Source organism: Oculina patagonica, chromosome 3 (genome assembly GCF_052425735.1).
Source record: "Oculina patagonica isolate OP01 chromosome 3, crgOcupat, whole genome shotgun sequence".
In the NCBI taxonomy this organism is placed as follows: Eukaryota; Metazoa; Cnidaria; class Anthozoa; order Scleractinia; family Oculinidae; genus Oculina; species Oculina patagonica.
This window is the reverse complement of record NC_135760.1, coordinates 20,181,612-20,202,711: the sequence shown is the minus strand read 5'-3', so window position 1 is coordinate 20,202,711 and position 21,100 is coordinate 20,181,612. Positions and strand designations below refer to the sequence as shown.

General features: G+C 38.7%; 3 protein-coding genes across 5 annotated transcripts in view; 1 reads left to right on the top strand and 2 right to left on the bottom strand.

Moving 5' to 3' along the window:
* The window catches only part of LOC144645270 (uncharacterized), a 49,413-nt gene extending 38,146 nt beyond the window's left edge, over positions 1 to 11,267 (bottom strand). For all 3 annotated transcript variants that reach the window (XM_078504781.1, XM_078504780.1, XM_078504782.1), the window contains exons 1-6: positions 11,138 to 11,267; positions 3,096 to 3,257; positions 2,788 to 2,949; positions 2,090 to 2,167; positions 736 to 803; positions 282 to 377 (exon numbers count right to left, since the gene is read on the bottom strand). In XM_078504781.1, the coding sequence (XP_078360907.1) occupies positions 282 to 377; positions 736 to 803; positions 2,090 to 2,167; positions 2,788 to 2,949; positions 3,096 to 3,186 (495 nt within the window). In that variant the 5' untranslated portion in view covers positions 3,187 to 3,257; positions 11,138 to 11,267. The remainder of the gene's footprint in view (positions 1 to 281; positions 378 to 735; positions 804 to 2,089; positions 2,168 to 2,787; positions 2,950 to 3,095; positions 3,258 to 11,137) is intronic.
* Positions 11,268 to 14,123: 2,856 nt separating this feature from the next.
* On the bottom strand, positions 14,124 to 17,363 carry LOC144645430 (transmembrane emp24 domain-containing protein-like). Its single transcript, XM_078505008.1, has 4 exons — positions 17,076 to 17,363; positions 15,910 to 16,099; positions 15,167 to 15,277; positions 14,124 to 14,586 (listed from the first exon to the last, which is right to left on the bottom strand). Exons 1-4 carry the CDS (start codon positions 17,259 to 17,261, stop codon positions 14,462 to 14,464), a joined length of 612 nt encoding a protein of 203 aa, XP_078361134.1. The 5' UTR covers positions 17,262 to 17,363; the 3' UTR covers positions 14,124 to 14,461.
* A 97-nt stretch (positions 17,364 to 17,460) lies between these two features.
* Positions 17,461 to 21,100, top strand: part of LOC144645256 (pre-mRNA-processing-splicing factor 8) — a 44,919-nt gene continuing 41,279 nt past the window's right edge. The window contains exons 1-3 of the mRNA XM_078504743.1: positions 17,461 to 17,567; positions 17,660 to 17,757; positions 18,640 to 18,808. Of these exons, the coding sequence (XP_078360869.1) occupies positions 17,685 to 17,757; positions 18,640 to 18,808 (242 nt within the window). The 5' untranslated portion in view covers positions 17,461 to 17,567; positions 17,660 to 17,684. The remainder of the gene's footprint in view (positions 17,568 to 17,659; positions 17,758 to 18,639; positions 18,809 to 21,100) is intronic.

Below are 21,100 nucleotides of genomic sequence, written 5' to 3'. Positions count from 1 at the left end.
AATTTTCTCCACATTAGTACAACGTCTGTTGTTATTTTCTCCTTTTATAAAACGTCCTGATTTAGGTAAGCAAAAATAAATAAATCTGACATTGTCCCATTCATTCACCGCCTCAGACTAAACGATTAAAACTGGAACCCCATCATGGACAGAAGTCAAAATTGGAACCACACAAGAGGACATATTTCAGTTAACAGAGAAAACACCTGATGCATTGCCCTATTCCTCTGAGTTTTCATGTCCAAATGACGCTTACTAAGTTATTCAGGCTTTAGACGTACCTTGCATTTCAGACTTTGCGTTTTTGTTACCTTCTTTTGCTCGTTGATAGACTTGGCCTTTAATTCTAACAAGGTCTTGTTATTTTTGTCAATCATCTATAAGTTAAGACGCATAACATAGTATACAATAGACAAGATTAATAATACGTTTCCATTGGCTGTTGCCCGTGAAAATGCCATCAAGGGCGAATTGCGTGAAAACCATAGACGCTTTTAATCCCAGAACGGTCTGAACCATAGATCTTATGGCGATAATCTGTTCATTAGGCTAGATGACAGCCAAAAAAAGTCGTGCAGTTCTGGACATGCCTCACCTCGCAAACGAAATTGTAGGTCCGGAGCAAATACCCGCATACATGTATGCTATGTATTGTTAGACTCCAAGAATCAAAGCAGAACTATCTCTGCTTTTGTCGACTTTGTCTGTGGTTCATAACATATTTTCAAAGGATACTGCTAATCCTTTATCACACCACGTGATAGCTTCTTCAAACTGCTTCAGCTCAACACATGCACTTGCTCCTGATGAGAACAATGTAAATGATACTGTTTACTCCTGTTTTGCAACACGTTCGAGTAGAAGAACGACATCTGATCACGGTGGAAAGTCGTTAAGGATCCCAACAAAACGTGGCCCTTTACTATAGACAGTACAGGTGGTTTAATGCTAAGCGAGCTGGACACTAGTCCAGTCCCTAAACTCTACCTTCCTTGCTTTATATAAAGGGTTTGGACCCGGCGGGAGATGAGGCCTGGTCTAGGGAGATGCAATGACACGTGCCCTAGCCGGGGTCATGTAAATGTAAATGTTGTTTATAGTGGTCATGCACTTCGCTTCGAGATAGCTAGTTTACAGGCATGCCACTGAAACAGAGAAAACAAATATTTTAAATAAACATAACAAGGTTAAAAATCCCAACTGGTAGGAGGCAGACCAGTTGGCTATATACAAAGCGTGACCGAGGATTTGAACTCGGGACAACCGAGAAACAAATCCAGCTAGTGGCAGGGGCAGGTCTTGAACCGGAGACCACCAGATTACAACACCAGCGCCCTTAACCACTCGGCCACGCTTGCCTCCATTTGCGTTGTGTTCTCAGGCAAAACACTTTACTTTCATGGTATCTTTTTTCACTCAGGAGTATAAATTGGTATTGGCAAATTTTTTGTTTAGGAAAGCCCTGCAGTAAACGTATAGCATCCCATATCCAGGGAGGATACAGAAACTGGGGTAATATAAGCTCCGGCAGTATAAGGTTGTTTTTTTTTATGACCCGGTGCAATTTTTTTTTTACTGACACGAATGGATTGACTACTTCATCGCAACAAGTGTCACATGTATATCAAGCGTGTACCAGCTCTCATTTTTGCCCACAAAAATTGAAAGAAAGGGCTTAACCGCAGCAGTCCATTTATGTTTTTCTTTCATGTTCCGATAACAATTCTCTCATGCTCTTAAAGTGGCACTTAAAGGACCCAAGTCAGCCACGCCTTTGTTTTTATTTCATACGAAAGTTTCGGCATTATATTTTACGCGGGGCGTGTCTAAACGAAACAGATGAAAGTGGTAAAAAATTAAAGGGACTATGGAACTTCAACTAATGACGCACTGTCTCAATTTCGTTCCGCTTTGACTACTAAGAGTGTTAGTCGTTTTACGCATCACGTAACAGATTTCAGAAAAAGTTTTTCCCCTGCAGATTTCAAAAAAAGTTGAGAAATATAAAAAAGGATAACCCCTCAGTCACCCTTTAAAATCATGCCGTGAGTTCATTCTGTTCTGTTCTCTTGAAATGGCATTCGCTTACCTCTAACAATCGCTTTGAGGAAAATAGGTTGTAATTCAGTGGCAGCTTTGGCATCACTCAGTGAATCAAGATAACTCCCTGCCAAGCCAAAGAAATGAATTATTAGCGCGGGAAATCGCACGACCTCGATTACAATTGGGCAAAAATTTTTTTAAAGAAAAAAAGGAGAAAGGCAAAAAAAAAAAAAAAACCTACCGTATCAAACCGCTGAGAACTTCAATAACAGCTATAGTGACTAATAGGTACGAGTGATGTTTGTAAAGTGCTGACAAAGTTGCACGAGTGTATTATAATATTACTGAACGTAGGTTCAACTATAACATTTTTAAACACAGGAAAACACAACATTCCTTTTTGCTAATTGAAATATATTTTTCTGCATCTAGTCCTCGGGTTGCGTACGTGTAAACATCAACCAAACGATAAAAAACTTTAGTCAACCCTATACGGCGACATCGTTTATTTATTTCAGGATTTTTTTTCATGTTTACAGAATATAACAAGGTGCTATCCAACTGCAATATTTATAAGTTAAATTCCATTTAGACGAGACTTGAATATCATGACCATATTTGCCTGATGCCTGATTGTGGAAACCAAACGAAATAAGTGTACTGAGCAAATCGCACGTGTTACGAGCAAGCTCTTAGATAGATCAGTGTAAAACGAAATCTCAAAAAAATATTTTCCATTCTTACCCAATTTATAATTTGCAATCGCCCTGTTGCAATACAGTTGAGCTTTCAAGTTGTCATCCTTGCAGTTCACTTTAATTCCTTCTGTGTAAAAGTGAATGGCGTTGATAAAATCTCTTTTTCTGTATTCCTCATTACCTTGATTCTTGTAAACCTCAGCTATTGCTGAAACAAAAAATAGCTACTGTTAGAAGCTTTTCGTACATTTTTAGAACTAGTTAAATCTTGTTCTGCCTAGAGGAGTTGAAAACACGGTAAAAATAGAAACAGTATCTTAATTAAAGAATCTGTTTTCAGCTGTTTCATTTCACCTCTTAAATTGTCGTCATCAAAATCCAGTGTTTCTTCAACAGATTGTGTGATGTCATGTTCACATGCAACTTTGATTGCACTCCTCGCCATGGATGATTAAGTTGGGAGTTTAGCTGAGATCTTTTTATCTAAGTGTGTGATATTGTCCATTCAGTCCATGCCTATAGATCAAAGATATTATTTTTATAAGTCGTTAAAAAGGAAAATTCCACAATAGGTACAGGCAGCTTTTTGCACACTAACTCATTGATCTACATCTCGATGGCAAAAACAGACCAAGAAATGTTCAGCGCCAAATAAAATGCGGCGGGTAACAATTTCCTTAAATTTCACTGATGGCCAGGCAATGTGCCATTTCTGGGATGCCTTTTACCGCTGTTTCAAAACTTGTCCCATGCTTAATTTTTCTTAGGGTTGTACACATAAAAGTCCCCTCCCTTAAGTTTCCCCTCTCCCCCCCCCCCCCCCAGTTCAAGGTCAGGATCCGTCACTGATTCAAAAGTGCGGATTACCTTTTAAAGGAGCTATGTCATGTAGAACTCACCTTAAAAATATTGGCAAAGTTTTTTCAAGTTTGTTGCTTATAATCCGTCTTAACCTTCGTCAGCCAAAACATCCTTGTTTATTTTGGGGGTTTAATTACTCCGTTGGTATTTTTCTACTTTAGAAAACTACTATTTTGAGGTTTTCTTCATTAAAATCTAGTCTGATAAATGACTTAAAAATACTGTGACATAGCTCAGTTAAATGCCTGTAAAATTAACCGCCAGTGTCAGAAGATGTAATAGGATTCCAATAACGTCACCGCAGTTCAATATTTCCAACCAGGAAACATATCACTTCTAGCCTGTTCCAGGCTCTCGGTTTGTGGGGAAGAGTGAAAACGCGGGCGAGCGAGCGCGGTAAAAAATGAGGGGGGGGGGGGGGAGCGAGAAGGCCACTCGCCTTCTTTCCCGATCGTCTTTTCGGCGCTCGCCCGCTTTTTCGCCCTTCCCCACAAACCGAGAGCCTGGAACAGGCTATATTAAAACCAAATTGATTGCAAGGCTGGTACAACGACAGGAGGGCAAGATTTATTGGCCAAGATTTATTGGCCTATTTCAACTAGCAGAGCTAGTCTTCTTCAGGGCCAGTACTATAATATAAGGAAAATAACGGTTACTTCAGAACAGTGTTATAGTTTTTAACTTCGATACAACGACAGATTGAAGTTTAATGGTACAGAAAATATTTCAAAACTGCAATTGGTATATAAATAAAGAAAACGTGAGACAATGTTTGGAAAACATTTGAACAACGCGACTGTTTCGAATTTGACTTCAAGGGAAATTTCCCTTTCTTTGTCGGTCTGGCTATTCCGGTATCAGTTGACATTAAAAGTAATATACCCATTGTCACGCGACCATGAATGAAAGGGAATTAGAAAGTGATCATATTTTTTTGGTCCGCGTTTATTCCTTTAATTCCTTTCCGTTTATTACGGCATGGATCGCGGCAAGGATTTTTTTTGTACTTTTTTTGATGGGGAAAAAAGGGTGCAATGCGGAGACATTTTTGAAAACTAGCCTGCCCAGTTTGACCTGCTCTTTAAATTAATATCACTTTTTGGAAGGGTTAGCATCCTGACAAACTCACGCGATGAAAAACGCATTTGTTTACTACGGGATGCATGTACATTTGTATGTCCTTCAGCGGATTGTTGATCGAGCGAATCGAACTCAAACAATGTTTAAAATCTGAAAACGAGCGGAGGAGTTGTATTTTAATAAATTGTATTTTTCCTTGTTCTGCTCTGAAACGTCCATGTTCGCAACCCGCTCTGTCTGTCTGAAGATTAAAGCCTGGTTTTTACTAGCGACTACTAGCGACGCAAGCACAAGTGCGATCACGCAAAAAGTGCAATGCGCTTTGCTTTTGCTTGAGTCGAAGCCTATTTCACGGTGAAATAAGAACTGTTATCCTTGCGCTTGTGCTTTGCGTCGCTTATGAAAACCAGGCTTAACCTTTGAAGTCTTTGAAAACCTTAAGTGATCGGAGTCCAATTTCTCTTCTAAAATATGCAAACATATCAGACATGTAGGCCATGAGAATTGAAAAAAAAAATCAATACTGAGACATAAGGAAGCTTCGCGTTTGATGTCTTTGATGAATATTGAAATCGAAAAACAAAATGTTAAATACCCCATGGAAAATACACGATTCGACACTCAAGTTCAAAATAAAATATTTTAAAAGTTCTATTTTGATTGCTCTGTTGATCTTGATAATCTCGTGCCGTGCTTACTGACAAAAATAGACGGTTTCAGTTACATGTGTCACTAACTGAAACCGAAAGTGCTTCCTTCAGTAACAAGAACATTGAGAAGCTTGAGAAGCTTAAAATCGGGCGCTTTGCCTTGAAAGGCAGGGTTCAGTACAGCAGAAACCACGAAGCAGTTACTTAAGTAGCACTCAGTCCGACTGTGTTTGTGTAAGTCACAGGGCTTGCATGAGCTGTATTAGTGTGCATAATATAATATCTAGAACGTTGTCGAGATTGCATTATTACTTAATGACATGATGGTTTCAATTTATAAATGTATCTCACACAATACAAATAAACGATTGAAGTAGACGACTAGACAATGTAAAGTTTGACTTAGCAAAGTGCAGTGTATTGGTAATACTATAAGGTGCGGTTTCACCTGACGGTCGTGTGCTTTTCGGTATTTTCCAGGCATTGCACTTTGATGGGACAGTACTACAACTGTTTACCGGGGAACTACTATTGTCAAGAAAATGATCACAACTTGTTGATGAATGATTGAACATTTGTTTCATACCATTACTGTAATAGCAATTGATGAAGGCTTTTAGTACTGAACCAAAGTATAAGGACTGGGAAATACTGAAACCCATTATCAGCCACCTTAAACGGAAATATCTTGTTGGTGTTTCAAGGAATACAAGGAAACTTCACTCATCCCATGTATCTATGTATTGCGGTATTTTGTAATTTTTTGAGTGATTTTTGGGGATGTTTGGCAGGTGATAGTTTTTTTAAAAGAATTAGTAAAATTTAGACAACTAAGAAATATTGAAAATTTAATGTGAATTTAACATTGGAATTTGAAGTTAGAAATTGGCAGACGGACACCAAACAGTCCCGTGACATCCTGGAGTGTTTTTGCATGGGGGTCAACTGTGTGATGATGTTTCCATTTTTTTCTTCAATCCCCACTGATAAAGAACTGTTGTTGGTGTTATGTTGGTGTTATCACATGTCAAGCCTTTAACAAGGTATGAAAGAACACAAGGATTTAAATTATTCTGGTGCTCAATTTTTGCGTAACTAAAATTAATGTTACTCAAATTCCTGATGGATTCTGTCTTAAACTGTTACGAGCTTAGTATTTCCAAATTATTGCATGTCAATGTAAGGCAAGACAAGACATGCCTTGGTTCTTATGTAATTCTCTTAAAAACACATAAGATATTGACTATAATTTTGTCTGTGCTATGGCAATTCACAGTGGGGTGGTCTTGATGTGTCTTTAACTTGTAGACTGGACTGGACTAGTAAAACGCGGACTTGTAAAACGCCTCTAGACACTTCGAATTCCTTGGCCACAATCATCTTACGGCTCTCTTCAATACATAATGTCTCAAAAAAACAGTAACCTCAGAAAGAAGTCAGAAGCAAATAAGGTCGAAAGACCGAATTTGAACATATAACGGCAAATGTTCTAATGTCACGAACGTAGGAGTCGTGTAGGCCCGTCACCTTTATTTACCACATACTGCCCCCAAATTAAAACAGTACCCTCAGAAAGAAGTCAGAAGCAAATAAGGTCGAAAGACCGAACTTAAACATTTAACGGCAAATATTCCAATGTCACGAACGTAGGAGTCGTGTAGGCCCGTCACCTTTATTTACGATTGACTGTTGATTTCTGGACGGGCCCCGTTCTACCTCGTGCGAGCAATACAAACGACTGCACTCAACAGACGTCAAGTAGTGGAAAGAAAGAAACATATGCACACAACTCATAGCATCAATCCCGTTGTTTTAGTAGGGGTTTGCAGAACGAACATGTGCTATACTGCAAAAACATCTCCACGCTAAAACAGACCATAGAGTGCTCAAAAAAGCTAGAAATATGCCGTCGAAGAAACACACAAGAGCTTCAAACACAAATTGTTTCGCTCGCTAAACCGTTTAGTTTCCGTTTAGTGTCCGCGTTCTACAAGTCCGTGCTTAACAAGCCCTCGTTTTACAAGTCCGCGTTTTACAAGTCCGCGTTTTACTAGTCCTCGTTTTACAAGTCCGCGTTTTACTAGTCCGCGTTTTACTAGTCCGCCTTTTACAAGTCCGCGTTTTACTAGTCCGCGTTATACTAGTCCGCGTTTTACAAGTCTGCGTTTTACTAGTCCGCGTTTTACTAGTCCAGTCCAGTTCTCGAAATACAGTATGCCAAAACTCCCCACCCTCTAAAGATAAGTCCTTGACGGTTCTTGTCGTTTTTCGGTGCCTATTCATCTTCGGCATCTTTCTCATCCACCTCTCGTTCTGTCCTGTGTCTGTCATCACACGAAAGAAAAGCTGATTCTCAAAAAATCTGCCACAAAAGGAAATTGACAAAAACAATATGAAAACCATATATCGAAAGTTTCTTATTCTAAAATTTTATCATACGTCTTAATTCAGAGCTACAAAGAAGTTCCTCCTTTTGAGTTATTGATACTGTTCTTACAGTACCTCTTTCCACTAGCGAAATTTTACAAAATTCCTTCGCGGCGAAAAGGTAGCGCGAATCCAGAACAGACTCCAATCGAGCGTGGGTTAATTCTAGATTACTATTAATTAACTATTACAACATTCATTTTTAAAATAGTTTCCCAAGCCGACTAAGCTAACTAAACGTCGAGTGTATCTTTCAGTAAACAAAACATGCCGTTATGACGCCGGAAATCCAGCTCACGCATACTATACCCCGTGACTCACGCAAACCTCCGACTTACGTGCTACTACAGTCATTCCTTTCTAAACATTTTTTTTTTACCACCACCGTACCTTTCTACCCAAAAAACTCATGAAACCGCCCGGTTTTAACCTGTTTTAACCTTTCAAAAATTAGAGCGTTCGAAACTAAATAAGATCCGTAATCACAAACAACATACAGCCGTTTACCAGCACTCTTTAAAACTCCTGAAACCCTTCAAAATCAGGCAAAATAAATCTTTGAAATAACCTTTATCAATGTTTCTTATTTTTTATTCAGTTCTATAAAATGCCTTTCATACACTACTGTCAAACAAAAATTTCAATTTCCTCAAAGTTTCAAGACAAAAGAATAACAAATATTTCGTGCACAATGTAATTTGATTAAGCCAATATTATCACGTCTAAAAATACTTCAAGCAATTCAGTGAAAACCCGTTTTTTTTTCGTATCAACGAAAACCACTTTCGAATAATCAATACATGAAAATAACACTGAATAAGATCAAAAGGAAGAAAGGAACCTTTCTAATTATTTGAAGACTTTCAAAGCCGTGATATTATGCATCCAATCCGCGATAAAATTTAATTACAACAAAATCCAAGTTCTCATTTTGAATTCCATTTTTTTCAGTTGATACCTTTATCCAACTTGTGAAAAATTCCATTCAAGTTCCTATTAATACTGTACATTCCCAATGTTTTGCTCAGGTCTTCAGAAGCGTCTTACTAACCAAATCTAAACTAATTCCAAAACATGCTGTACAAACATTCTACTCTTTGTGACAAACGACTTGACGACTAATTGTTCGAAATGAAAATCGACACAGTTCTTCCTAAATAAAAAAAAAGTTTTACGGCGGAGTCAGGCTCAAATAATATACCGCAAGATCACACCCCCATTCATAGTCAGAAACCAGCAAACCATCTAGTTTGCTAAAAAAACACTGCGTGACATCAATGACGTTACCTTTTTCATTTACAAAAATCACTTTAACTTGTCAAAGTAAGTGCAATTTCACAATGGTGAATATATCAGCCCAGTTCTCGGCCGGGTCCAGTTCTCGGCCACTTTGTGTTTAACGCGTTTTTTCACACTCCAGTTGAATCAAAAAGAAAAGGTATTTCCTTCAAACGATAGACTGATTCATGTGCTTTAAGTATCTTGAGTTTGATCGTTCAATTCGATATAGAAAGCTCACACGTCGAGTTTACGCGGAGGTAGTTGTTTGTTTACGGCTCCAAATTCATGGATGTAGTTAAATTCGTATTTTATCCAAAAGCCCCCACCATACGAGCTAACTTTTGGCATGTGAAACGTAGAATAATTCAGCTTTCTGCTTTAGTTAACTTTTCGTTGAACCGTTGTATTTTTTGGTCTTAATTTACTTCGAAATTTTTTCTTGCGACGTTTGCGTATTTGCCAGTTCTCGGCCACCCTGCTCGCTATCACAGCTTAGCGCTTGGTTTTTAATATAATTTCATCTGCTGCTGCCAGAATGAAAGAAATAAATGTTTTAAAAATAAAGTTCAATCTTATCTCTAAGTTTTGAGCTGACTCTTGTCTTGTCTATTATTTCTACAACACCTAAATATTTCAAGACCTTTTCACTGCAAAATAAACCATCTAAATGCACGGGTCACACAATGCGGTTTTGCCAGAACCTGCACATAGGCAACTAGGCGCGTTAAAATCCTTCTTTTCTAAAGTAAAACAAAGCATCATAAAAATAATTTGGGATCGATATAGTATAATTAGGTTTACAGAGTGATTTTATGACTGTGAAAATTAATTGAGCATTTTTTTACAGATAATTACGCACAAGCTTTTTAGTGGCTGAGAACTGGGCCAAGGTGGCCGAGAACTGGGCCCACAAATGGAGCTTTTATTTTTATTATTGCTCGGGAAAATTAATTTTTGACCGGTCGATAGCTTTACACCAAAAAGCTGAATAATGTAGCTAGCTCTGGGAGAAATTTCAAGTTCCTGCGGTTCTTCTGAGGTAAGAAATACAAGTTTACGTCAAAAGTGGCCGAGAACTGGGCCAAGGTGGCCGAGAACTGGGCCCACAAAGGGAGCTTTTATTTTTATTATTGCTCGGGCAGATTAATTTTTGACCGGTCGATAGCTTTACACCAAAAAGCTGAATAATGTAGCTAGCTCTGCGAGAAATTTCAAGTTCCTGCGGTTCTTCTGAGGTAAGAAATACAAGTTTACGTCAAAAGTGGCCGAGAACTGGGCCCCATACTGTACTTTGCACCGTAAGCTTTTTTCTCTGTCCTTCCGCCGAAGCAAAAAAACACAACCTGATTACACATTAACCCAAAAGTCGACCAAGTGTGCCTGCAACGATTTCCTGTCAAAACTAAAATGAAAGCCATTGCGGTATGCGTCACCCGTAGCGGTTTTGTAGCAACCCCGAGCTATCCCCGTCTTTTTGGCCGCGCCAGGAGACTACGCTCTAGGACGACCAAAGGGTAAACCTTAAATCGGCCACGCCCGATTAACAAGAAATGTAACTACGACATTGAGGAATTTGTGTAAGGCTCACAAATGAAAACGAAACTGTGGTTCTCATAACGTAAAATTCATCATCACATATTCAGCTAATAAACGTGGAAATCAACATGGTATATGTTTCAGGGTTAGCTACCATAAATTAAAAGAAGGAACACTACGATTACAGAAGTTCGACCAAGTGCTATTAAATCTAGAGTTTGCTATTTATAATGGGTTAAACTTTCGTAGAATTTCCGTCCCTCAAACCTGCTTTTAGCCCCAATACTGGACGAGCAAAGCCCGGGGAGCAAAAAATTTTTAGTCAAGGTAGCTATACAGTAAGCATTTCACTGTACTTCCGCTATTCGCACAAGGCCACACAAGCATTGTAGCACTGCCTACTTTGTACACAAAATTTAACTGGGTAACAAATCCTTCGGGGAAAGCGTACATGCTCGTAGCAGAAATTAAAATACACGCGATCTGGTACTGGCTACGATTCAATGGGCAACCACAACACACAAATTTGCATTGTAACATTGTGATGTAAAATTCAATTACCTTCACAAGTGTCTCACTTTATGTTGGTACGTGGTGCAAAGATCAGCAGCTCATGGCTACGTCCCCTTGTTCCCTGAAACCCTCCTCACTTCCGCTTTCGCTGTCTTCGTGCGTCAGTGTCATTCACAAGCTGATATGCAATATCTGAGGGAATTCTCGTGCGCTTATTGGTCGAGAGCTTTGTTCGATGAGAGTGTAGCTTAGACCATGAAAATGACGCAACCTGTAACGCGTAACGTAAGGAAAATATTACGGAAAGCTTCAGATGTACTTAGAAATTTGTCTTCGCTTTTCAATACCAAAATCTGGCGAGCTCTGAACTGTTAACTGGAACATTTAGACGAAAATTCCCACACATTCGACGGTTTTTAAGATGGCTGTTTTTCCACTATAAAACATGTTAAAAAGTGGAAAAACAGCCATCTTACGAGCTGTCACACGCGCGCGACTTCGCGTTGATTTTCCATCTAATTCGCTGGCAAATTTTCAATATTTTGTATGAAAACAAATCAACCTCAATTTGCCATGGTGCGATCTCTTATAGACCATGGAAATATCGTCAAAAAGTATCCAAAACTTTGCAGTGAAACCACTTGTCTGTTCCACTTGAGTTTTGAACATTTTATGACGTAAAAAATGTGGTCGATTTGTTGAGCCTCTGTAACTTCAACGGTTTATACAAAGAGGTAATTGAGTCTAAATGAAACAGAAAGTTTCCAAAACTGCCACTTAATACTAATGAAGAAAACATGAGATAACTTTAAAAAAAAATCATTTCAACAGAAGCGACTGTTTCATTGCCTGTTCGTTCGCTTCCCGGGGTTCGCTTGCGTAAACCGCATTGTAAATACAACTTGCAACTTGCCTCAATACACCAACAATGGCCGGTGCTCCTCACATCAAACTCTAAGCACAAGGATTCACAGGTTGATTCGCCAGACGATCCGCTACAAAACAGTGGATAGGAGGCTCTTTTCCGAAATATTTCCGCATGTTGCGCAAACCACAACCGAAATGTGATAAGAGCAGGTCAACGAAGTAACCTTGTACTCGGAAACGTCACGCTTTTCATTATGCAATAACTTAGATGGGTTTTAATAGGGGGGCTCTTTTCGGTGTATGACTTAAAGGGTGATGTTCTCCGCTAAGCGTCAACTGGACATTTAAGAGGGAGGGTAGCCAACGATCATGCCCGCCCTCGCTACGTATCATTTCAAAGAATAAAAATACCTGATCTCACGCAAGGGGGGAAGGTTCCAAGAGAGGCAAGCTTTGGACATTTCTTTGAGGGGGGGGGGAGGTTATTGTTGGCAAAAACCAATCTATCCATTTTCTTAGAGTATACTTCTTATAGGAAATGGCACTCTCAATTATCAGGAAATATATATGTAGTTCAGAAATAAAAGAGTAAAGTGGACGTCATTGTCCATAACAGCATTGACTCGAGGGCAAGTTAATATATAAAGTGCAGACTGAACTTCACAAATATGAGTCATGTGCTAGCCGTCTCTTCGTTCTGCACAAAGCCAATGTTAAACTGTTCACAGCCCTCTATTTTCTCGTATTTTTCTTCGATAGTCAAATGCGCGTGATAAGTTGCGAGGGAACTGGAAGCGAGCACGAAAGCGGAAGTGCCAGAGGGTGCCATTCTTGCCCGGCATTCTTGTCCCTCTTAGCCGGCTGAGTCTGTGCACGAGAAACAAGTGACTCTGGGGACACATGATTTAATTGACTAGATTTTAACCTAACAAAGGAAATTCAAATATAGCCAATTGGAATAACCGTTTTAAAATCGCTTTGTTTTGAGGGATTTTTAAAAAGTCGATTTGATTGGCTAGATTTAAATTTCCTTTGTTTAAAATCTGACCAATCAAATCGTTGTTGCTCGTGCCCCAAGCTCAGCCAGCTAAGAGAGTCGAGCCGCTCTGGGGACAAGAATGGGTTTTTGCAAGAGAAAATAATTTTCTCTTGGTTTTGCTCGCTTCACTTACCACCCGCCCCAACTACCTCACGCATGTGCTCGCTGTTTTTTTGCATTAAAAGTTAATATGCCAGTCCTACTGCGCCTTTCAAGAACACAAAAACTTCTGAAGTCAATGGTCAGATTTTTTGCTGCATCATTCATCTTATCGGATCTCTCGAAAAAAACAAGTTCATTAAACAATAATTACCACAAACATAGCATGTGACTACTCAAGTTTAGATTGAGATTGTTTAATAAATTTTCAACGGGCAAAAAATGGGATTAAACCAAAGTTTTTTAAGTCAGCCTAAACTCCACAACTTCTTAGAAAAGTACACGTATCTGCAAATTACTAATCACAATAGCAGATGTGAAAAAAAGGTTTTGCATGTACAAAATAATTTCATAGATTTTAAACTTTGATGTTGACTGATATGTCATGGTATGTCTATGGCAGAACCCAGTGGCAAATAGTTTTATTGGTAATCTTGCAAAGTATACTTTATTTATCAGTTTTATTGATATTCAACATTTAATAAATTAGCCACTGGATTATGCTTAAACGACAAAGACTACCCTCTCTTGGTTTCTATGGACCTCAATAGCTGACTTGGGGTATCCCCCATCACCAACTATCAGCCAATAGAAACTTCACACTTGCAGTTTATTAATAAGTGGTACTAGCATAACATCTCTGTACACCCAAGTAGCTGGCCACAAGTTGTGGGATTCAAAATTAAATTGATAAAAGTATAAATGAAGTCCTCCTTTATTCCCCAGGGATGTCGCTAAGGGCCGGCTGCCGGCTAATTTAACTGGCTGAAATAGAACTTAAATTCAGCTGAAATTTCACATGAAAACAAAGACTTAGGTAAACGTTTAGAGCTGCCAAGGCCAGAAAAGCCAACTGGGCTTGTTGATGAGCTGGCTTAGTGTTTTCTTAGCTACATCCCTGATTCCCATCCAAAATTAATTCTTATCTTCTCCCAGCCATTTTATAACAAATTTAAGTTGTCAAGACAGGAGAATAAACAATCTATCTTTTCAGGAAAAACATCTTGACTATGAACCAAAAATTCTCCTAAGGACGTTACAGAAATTGTGAGAAGAACAATTACAAGACTTTTCTTGTCCATCTTAAAAATTTGAGGGTCAACTACAGTGTATTGCAGTATGTACTTGGAAATGTTGACCCTGACTCCACACGGGAACATAAATTCCAGAGTTCCAAAGAGAAAAATCAGTGTAGAACAAAGGAGTTGGTCATACAGCTCTCGATGAGCTTTGTTTGACTTGTAAACATTATTGTTCTACAGTATATGATACAGTTCTTGTATTTTCTAAAAATGGGTTTTGACGGCTTAAACCACTCTTCTGACTTCAAAGAAACGTTTAAGGTAGAAAACTTGTCCTAGCGTCATGCAAACAAGCACAAGGGACTCGAAGAAGGACCACCAGACAACACGGCTGTTTGTGTTATCGTTGACTGTGGATAGAAAACAAACAAAACTTAGCATCAAACGAAAATACCGTACATCATTTTGCCTAACTTTCTGAGCAAACAATTAGCACAGTGAAGAAGTCACAGGATTGAAAGCAATCAAAGTGGAGGGTCAAATGCAATGTAGTTTTAAAGCCATTTGAGATGTTGCAACTCTCATGAAAACCTAGAGTCCACTTGGTCAGGGTTTTCAAAACAAGCCAGAGTTCCACCAGCTATGTGATTATAATTATGTCGCCGGTACTCTGGTAATAGCAATCAGCTTGCGACACACAAGTTTGGCTTGTCACAGCTGCCTACTCTTGCAGTTACTGATGCCTACTTCAAAATATTTTGAAACCCCTGCTAAACATGGGCAAGTTTGAAAACAAAAGACATCTACCACAAAATTGCTTTTCAAACTACTTTAAAACCAAGGATCTCCTTTTTGCAGGAACTTTCAGCCTCTGGAAACTATTTTTTTTTAAATGGTTTTTACAAATGACTATGAGAGCTACAGTTGTATGTTTTTTACAAATGCTTTTTGGAAAGAAAAACCCTGTAATAAAACACAGTAACTACTCACTAGCTCTGTGGATTCGTTCTCTAACTTCCATGTATTCCTGTTCATGTTTGACTCCTGTCATTGCCTCGGACAGTTGACCAATCATTTCACTAAGCTTATCATGATGGGCACCTGTTGATAAAAACAAAAAAGACATTGTGATCCTCACAAATAAGACAATCTCTGGATTAGCCAAAAACTTTGGAAGTAGTTTAAAGAGCCATGTCACAGTATTTTAGGTCATTTTCCTGACTTCTTCCAGATTGAAGGAAACCTCAAAATAATAGTTTTCTAACATAGAAATATACCAACAGAGTAAAACGAAACCAAAAATAATCGGGGATGGTTACGACTGACGGAAAGGAAGAAAGATAACAAATTTTTGACAACCTTAAAAAACTGCCTATTTTTTAAAGTCGCAATGTCCATTACATAGCTCCTTTAAAGTTTGTCAAAAGGTGATAATTGAAAGATCCTCAAATGACCAAAAGTCATTTTTACCAGCCCACCCACCCCCCCCCCCCAAAAAAAGAAAGCTTACCAGGAAAGTGAAGATTAAGTCCACTAGCCGGTTAGTCTACTAACCCCAGGCTAGAGAACGCTTACTTCTTTTCTCTCTCAAGTTTTAGATTGAAGTTTATACAGAAAGTTTTTATGGCAATAATCAGAACTTTCCAACACTAAACCAAGAGATGTTGGTCTAGATATACATGTATGTAATAAAAGGCACATTGCCTAATATTACAGTTACCCAGTTTTCTCACCTTCCTCTTTACTGGTATCTTTGGGAGGCTCTCCTAGATCCATCGAGAACTTGACTATTTTTGGTGTCATTGAAGACATTTTGTTGCTAAAGCAATAGTGATAAGTGCCATCCATGTACGCAGCAAATGCATATTTCCCATTTGTCTCCCTTTCTCCTGTGTAAATAACTTTTTGATCTGGACCTGTAATCTGTCATTCCAAAAAAGTAAAAAAAGAGGTTTAGTAAGATTCTTTTGCATATTACTGTGGAGCCTGGGTACCCTGTGATCTGCGACCGAAATGTGTTTTAAATTTAAAAAATGTCTGTGTACGATTGCAACCCTCCAAGTTAAGACCATTATAGTCACCATGGTGACATAACTGGAACTGAAGTTGCCAGCCTAGCGACTAAAATTGAGAAGAAGGATTGAAAGCGTAAGCTTAATTTCGGGACTAAAATTTTTCACTGGCGACCAAACTTGAGCAGTTGGTGGCCAAATGGCCACTAAGGAAAATAATAAACTTGAATAGTTGGAGTGAAGAGTTAACATTGGGACTGGGAACAAAATTTTAATTACTGAAATTGTGTAACCCAGTAATTAATGAGTTACATGTAACCAGGCTTTTAGCCAGGTGGGAGTCCAGGAGTCCTATGGACGGCCACTTTTCAGAGAAAATTGATATGAATAACTGTATACGTACAGAGGTCATTTTAGAAAATTTGGAAATCTTTGGATAGCTTTGCACTCATAACTTCAAAAAACACCTTGCATACTTCTCAGACCCTCCTATGGGGGCAAAGTCAGGCCTTATAAAAATTTTGGACTCACACTTTTTAAATCCTGGCTAAAAGCCTGCATGTAACTTCCTTTTAGGATATGCTTGCATTTATTGTACATTTAAATAAATTACTCTTTTTTGTTTATCAGAAAATATATTTCAGTTCTCCTGAATGTAGTTAAAACAGTACCATATGTTTAACCTTTACTGAACATTTTTTGCCATTGCATGAGAAGAAAGAAATTGAATATGCTACACACACTTGAGCTACGCTACAAGTAAACTAACATATGGGGATTATAGCTGGACTATGCATAGCATGTTTCAGCTTCGTTTGGAGGCAATGAAATTCACTATGTCTCCATATAATTCTAGGAAGTTCAGATGATTAAAATACGTTATTTACCGTAACATCGATGTCCAAGAAGCCACCCTCAGCCACTTCAAATATGAGCCCCATCTTTGTTCCAGATGTGACTTGGTCGTGAAAACACTCCTCTGCATGCGCGTCGATCGTTATAAAATAACCATACGAGCTTTCCAACAGGAGAACAAGTAATACTGACAATAACTCTATGCGTATAAAAGCCATATTTATCCCTAAAATGTAAGTAAAGCTCCTTACAATCAACGAAAACTCCACATGAAAGTCTTTTGTCCAAACGCCACGTCGGATAAGGACCAGACGGTCAGAACGCATGCGTGGGTGATTTATCAGCCCGTGTTGAGTTATGGGAATTTTTCTTTCTAGCCTCGTTTTCATAAAAATTTTGGGGGCGCTTTTCATTCCCAGCAGGGCCGTGACGTAACAACATGGCGGACAGCGTGCACGTTTCGTAGTGTGAACGTTTGTATCAAGCTTTGCTTCGAATTGCAAAGAAAGTTAACTCTTCTTCAGGTAATTGAAGCTCCTCTGGTTTTCATATAAATTTGGCCACGCCATTTGCAATGCGGGTTATAACCTGTGCTCTTTTGCAATTGTGTTTTAAGGTTTTGTTGTGCAGAATCCGCCATCATGGCGGCGTGGGTTCAGCCAGGAATTGCGGGATTACCGGCTGAAATCACCGAGGAAAAACTGCAGGAGAAAGGTTAGATACGATAGCTGTTATAATAAGTTAGTTCGCTGTCGAATTTGCGCGTTTAATTTTGGTATCCTTGTTAGTAAGACTGTAACTTATTTAATAGCATGCTTAGCATGCCTACAAATCAATGAACTTTATTTGATTATCAACTGTCAACGTGAATTCTGCTAAATTCTGAAATCTGAAAAGTGGTCTTCGTCGGTTCACTAAAGTAAACACTTTTTTGGCAATTTAGCCTCTAGGTCCTTCAACTTTATAGCTTAGACAGTAGTAATTAAATTCCCGCCATCTGATCAGGATTTGAAGACCGTTTTCAATAGATGAGTTACCAACACAATGGAATTAACTGTTTGTGTTTGAGTGTTTGGTTTTCTAAATAAATTTTGCTTTGTAGCTTTTTTAATCTGCAACAGATACTGGCATAGTTAAATGCACAGAATTGAAGGCATTCCAATGCTGTCAAAGTCACTACTAAAAGATGAAAATGTTCTCATGTGGCATCAAAGCCACCATGTGAAAAGGCAACTTCAAAGCTCTGACACTTATCAGAGCAAGCAACACACATGCAAAGGGTCTAAAAGCCAACTTGCTATTTAGTTCTCTGTTTAATTATGTGTGATGACAGATCAGGCAGATTACCAAATGTTTGTTAGAAGACAAACATACACAAAGACAAGGCTTATACCGCACTGTGCATGTAGATGATAAGATTGACAAGAAAAAAAAACAAAGTCTACCAAATATTTTGTGGACATATATTGGTTGCGTTAGCAAGAAATTTACGATGAGTCGAAATAAAGTTTGAGATTTCGGCATTTGAAATATTGACTTCTTAACTTCAGCTATTTAGTATCATTTTTACTTACTACTACAATTTAAATTTTGCAGCTCGAAAATGGCAGCAACTCCAGTCAAAAAGATACAGCGAGAAGAGAAAATTTGGATTTGTGGAGGCACAAAAAGAGGACATGCCTCCAGAGCACGTGAGAAAGATCATCCGAGACCATGGTGACATGTCAAGCAGAAAGTACAGGCATGATAAGCGGGTCTACCTTGGGTAAGGAGATTTAATATTAAAGCTGATTTTACATGCTGGACACTGTTTGCCAATAAACTTCAATTTAAAACTTCAGTGAGCAAAGAAGTTTGTGTCGACTAGCCTGGGGCTAGTAGATTTTGCAAATGGGCTAGTCGACTTAATCCTTCACTTTCCTGGCGAGTAAGTAAAGCATTGTGCTTATGATATTTTTTTTTGGTGGGGGGGGGGGGGTGGTTGTGGTAAAAATGACATTTGGGTTAGTATATCCTGGCTACAGCTTGCTTGTAGCTGAAAGAATAAATTTCTTTGCTCACTGAACTTATGTTTGAGATACAGTTTGCAAAGAAGGTAAATTTTCCAGGTTACCCTCCGGGCAAGTTGGAACCATTATCAGTGTACAAGCCCAAAAGGCTTTCCCAATGGCCTCATTTCATCAACTAAAAACGTCCTAAAGTTACTGTAACTTGCCCATTACAAGTCAAAGGTTTTTTTTGCTTGGCCATCAGACAAGTGATAGGTAAAAATCCACTGATCCAATAGATAAATTCATTTGCACCAGTCTACTATTGCAGCTGTTTTGTGCAAAGGTACATGTAGGTTAAGTTGTTCCTGTTACGGTTTAAATTTTGCTTTGGTTAAAATTTTTTCAAACCAGTTTGATTTTAACTTCCCTTTGTTTCAGATGATGACAATGAATATGAGACAATAAAAAATCAAAGGGCACTTAGAGCCAGCTCATTCTTCTGCCTTTTTCGGGGGGGGGGGGGTAGGGTTTGGGAGTGGTGGTGGGTAATGAAAATGTACTGGTACAGTCCACTTAAGAAATGAAATCACAATTTCACAACTTCTAAAAATGGTGCAACGTGAATCAAGTTGCCGAGCTGTTTAGACCTTAGGGACCCTAAACGTATTTTCACGTATTTTAACACGCGCTGACACAAGCGATCAAGTCCATTGAGGCAGCCGGAAGTAATTTTACATGGCCCCATTCCCCGCTACGTAAAAGTCCACAAGCAGTTATTTAAAAAAGAAATAGTATTTTGTTTCCGGATCGCGGTACGATAAGCATAATAAAGCTATAAATGATAAGAAGAGAAGATCCTAGGTCGAGAATTGATATTTGAAGAACATGTTTTTACTGCTAAAACGTGTGGACATTGTGGTTACGAGCTTTCTTCTGGTTGGATAGTGTGTAAATAGTTCACATCTTCCACGAAGTTCAGATACACATGTGAAAAGAAATGAAATGAATATTTGTTACCGTTTTAAATTACTGAATTGCGTTTTGAATAACCTTTCTGTCAGCACGCATCTACCGGGCAGTGACAATCATTGTTCATGGATTGAGCAGCGAATGAAATTTGAGAGAAAGATGCACACGAACACGTCGTGTACTGAAACGGATGACGTGAGTCACGGGAAATGAGATGACGTGACAGAAAACAAAAACGTGCTGCTCGGATGTCGTGTTTTTATCAGTGAGCTTTATAAACGTTTATTTAGACGAGTCATATGGCAAGCGTAACTCCATAGTAAAAGTTAAAAATAAGTTCCATGAAGAAATCTTGGCGTGATATCTCTAGATTTTTACCGACCAAATTAAATGTAGATGTAGAATCTCAACAATAGGAGAGGGGTAGGGTATTAAATTTTCTTCCGGCTGCCTGGCGGAACTTCATTGCGTGTAACAGCGCACGTTAAAATGAACCTTGATTACGTGTGTCAGCACATGATAAAATAAACCCCCAGGTTGTCAACATTTCGACTTTGTGATACATGTTTCCCTTTTTAAAAGTTCCGAAATGTGATTTGATGTTAATTTATTTATTACACTATACAATGATTTCATTTCTTTTCACATTTGCATCTGAGCTTCACTGAAGTTATTTTTGGCATTACTAAGGGGGCAGGGGTAGCATATAAAATTACTTCCGTTCTACAACTTCCGTCCACACATTTTTTGTACACGCAGACTTCCGTCAACATCTGTATCACTTCCGTCCACACAATTTTTGTACACGCACACTTCCGTCAACATCTGTATCACTTCCGTCCACACAATTTTTGTACACGCACACTTCCGCCAACATCTGTATCACTTCCGTCCACACAGTTTTTGTACACGCACACTTCCGTCAACATCTGTATCACTTCCGTCCACACAATTTTTGTACACGCACACTTCCGTCAACATCTGTATCACTTCCGTCCACACAATTTTTGTACACGCAGACTTCCGTCAACATCTGTATCACTCTATTACTCATTCTGGAGAATGAGCTAAAAATCAAACTGGTTTGAAAACTTTTA

Bases quoted from the DNA above. Each gene is read 5' to 3' on its own strand.
- LOC144645430 (XM_078505008.1), bottom strand. From the start codon at position 17,261: ATGGCTTTTATACGCATAGAGTTATTGTCAGTATTACTTGTTCTCCTG. The intron at 16,100-17,075 runs GTAAATAACGTA...TTGGAATGACAG, and splicing joins TCTTGGACATCGATGTTACG to ATTACAGGTCCAGATCAAAA. The intron at 14,587-15,166 runs GTGAGTAGTTAC...TTCTATCCACAG, and splicing joins AGAACGAATCCACAGAGCTA to TCAACGATAACACAAACAGC.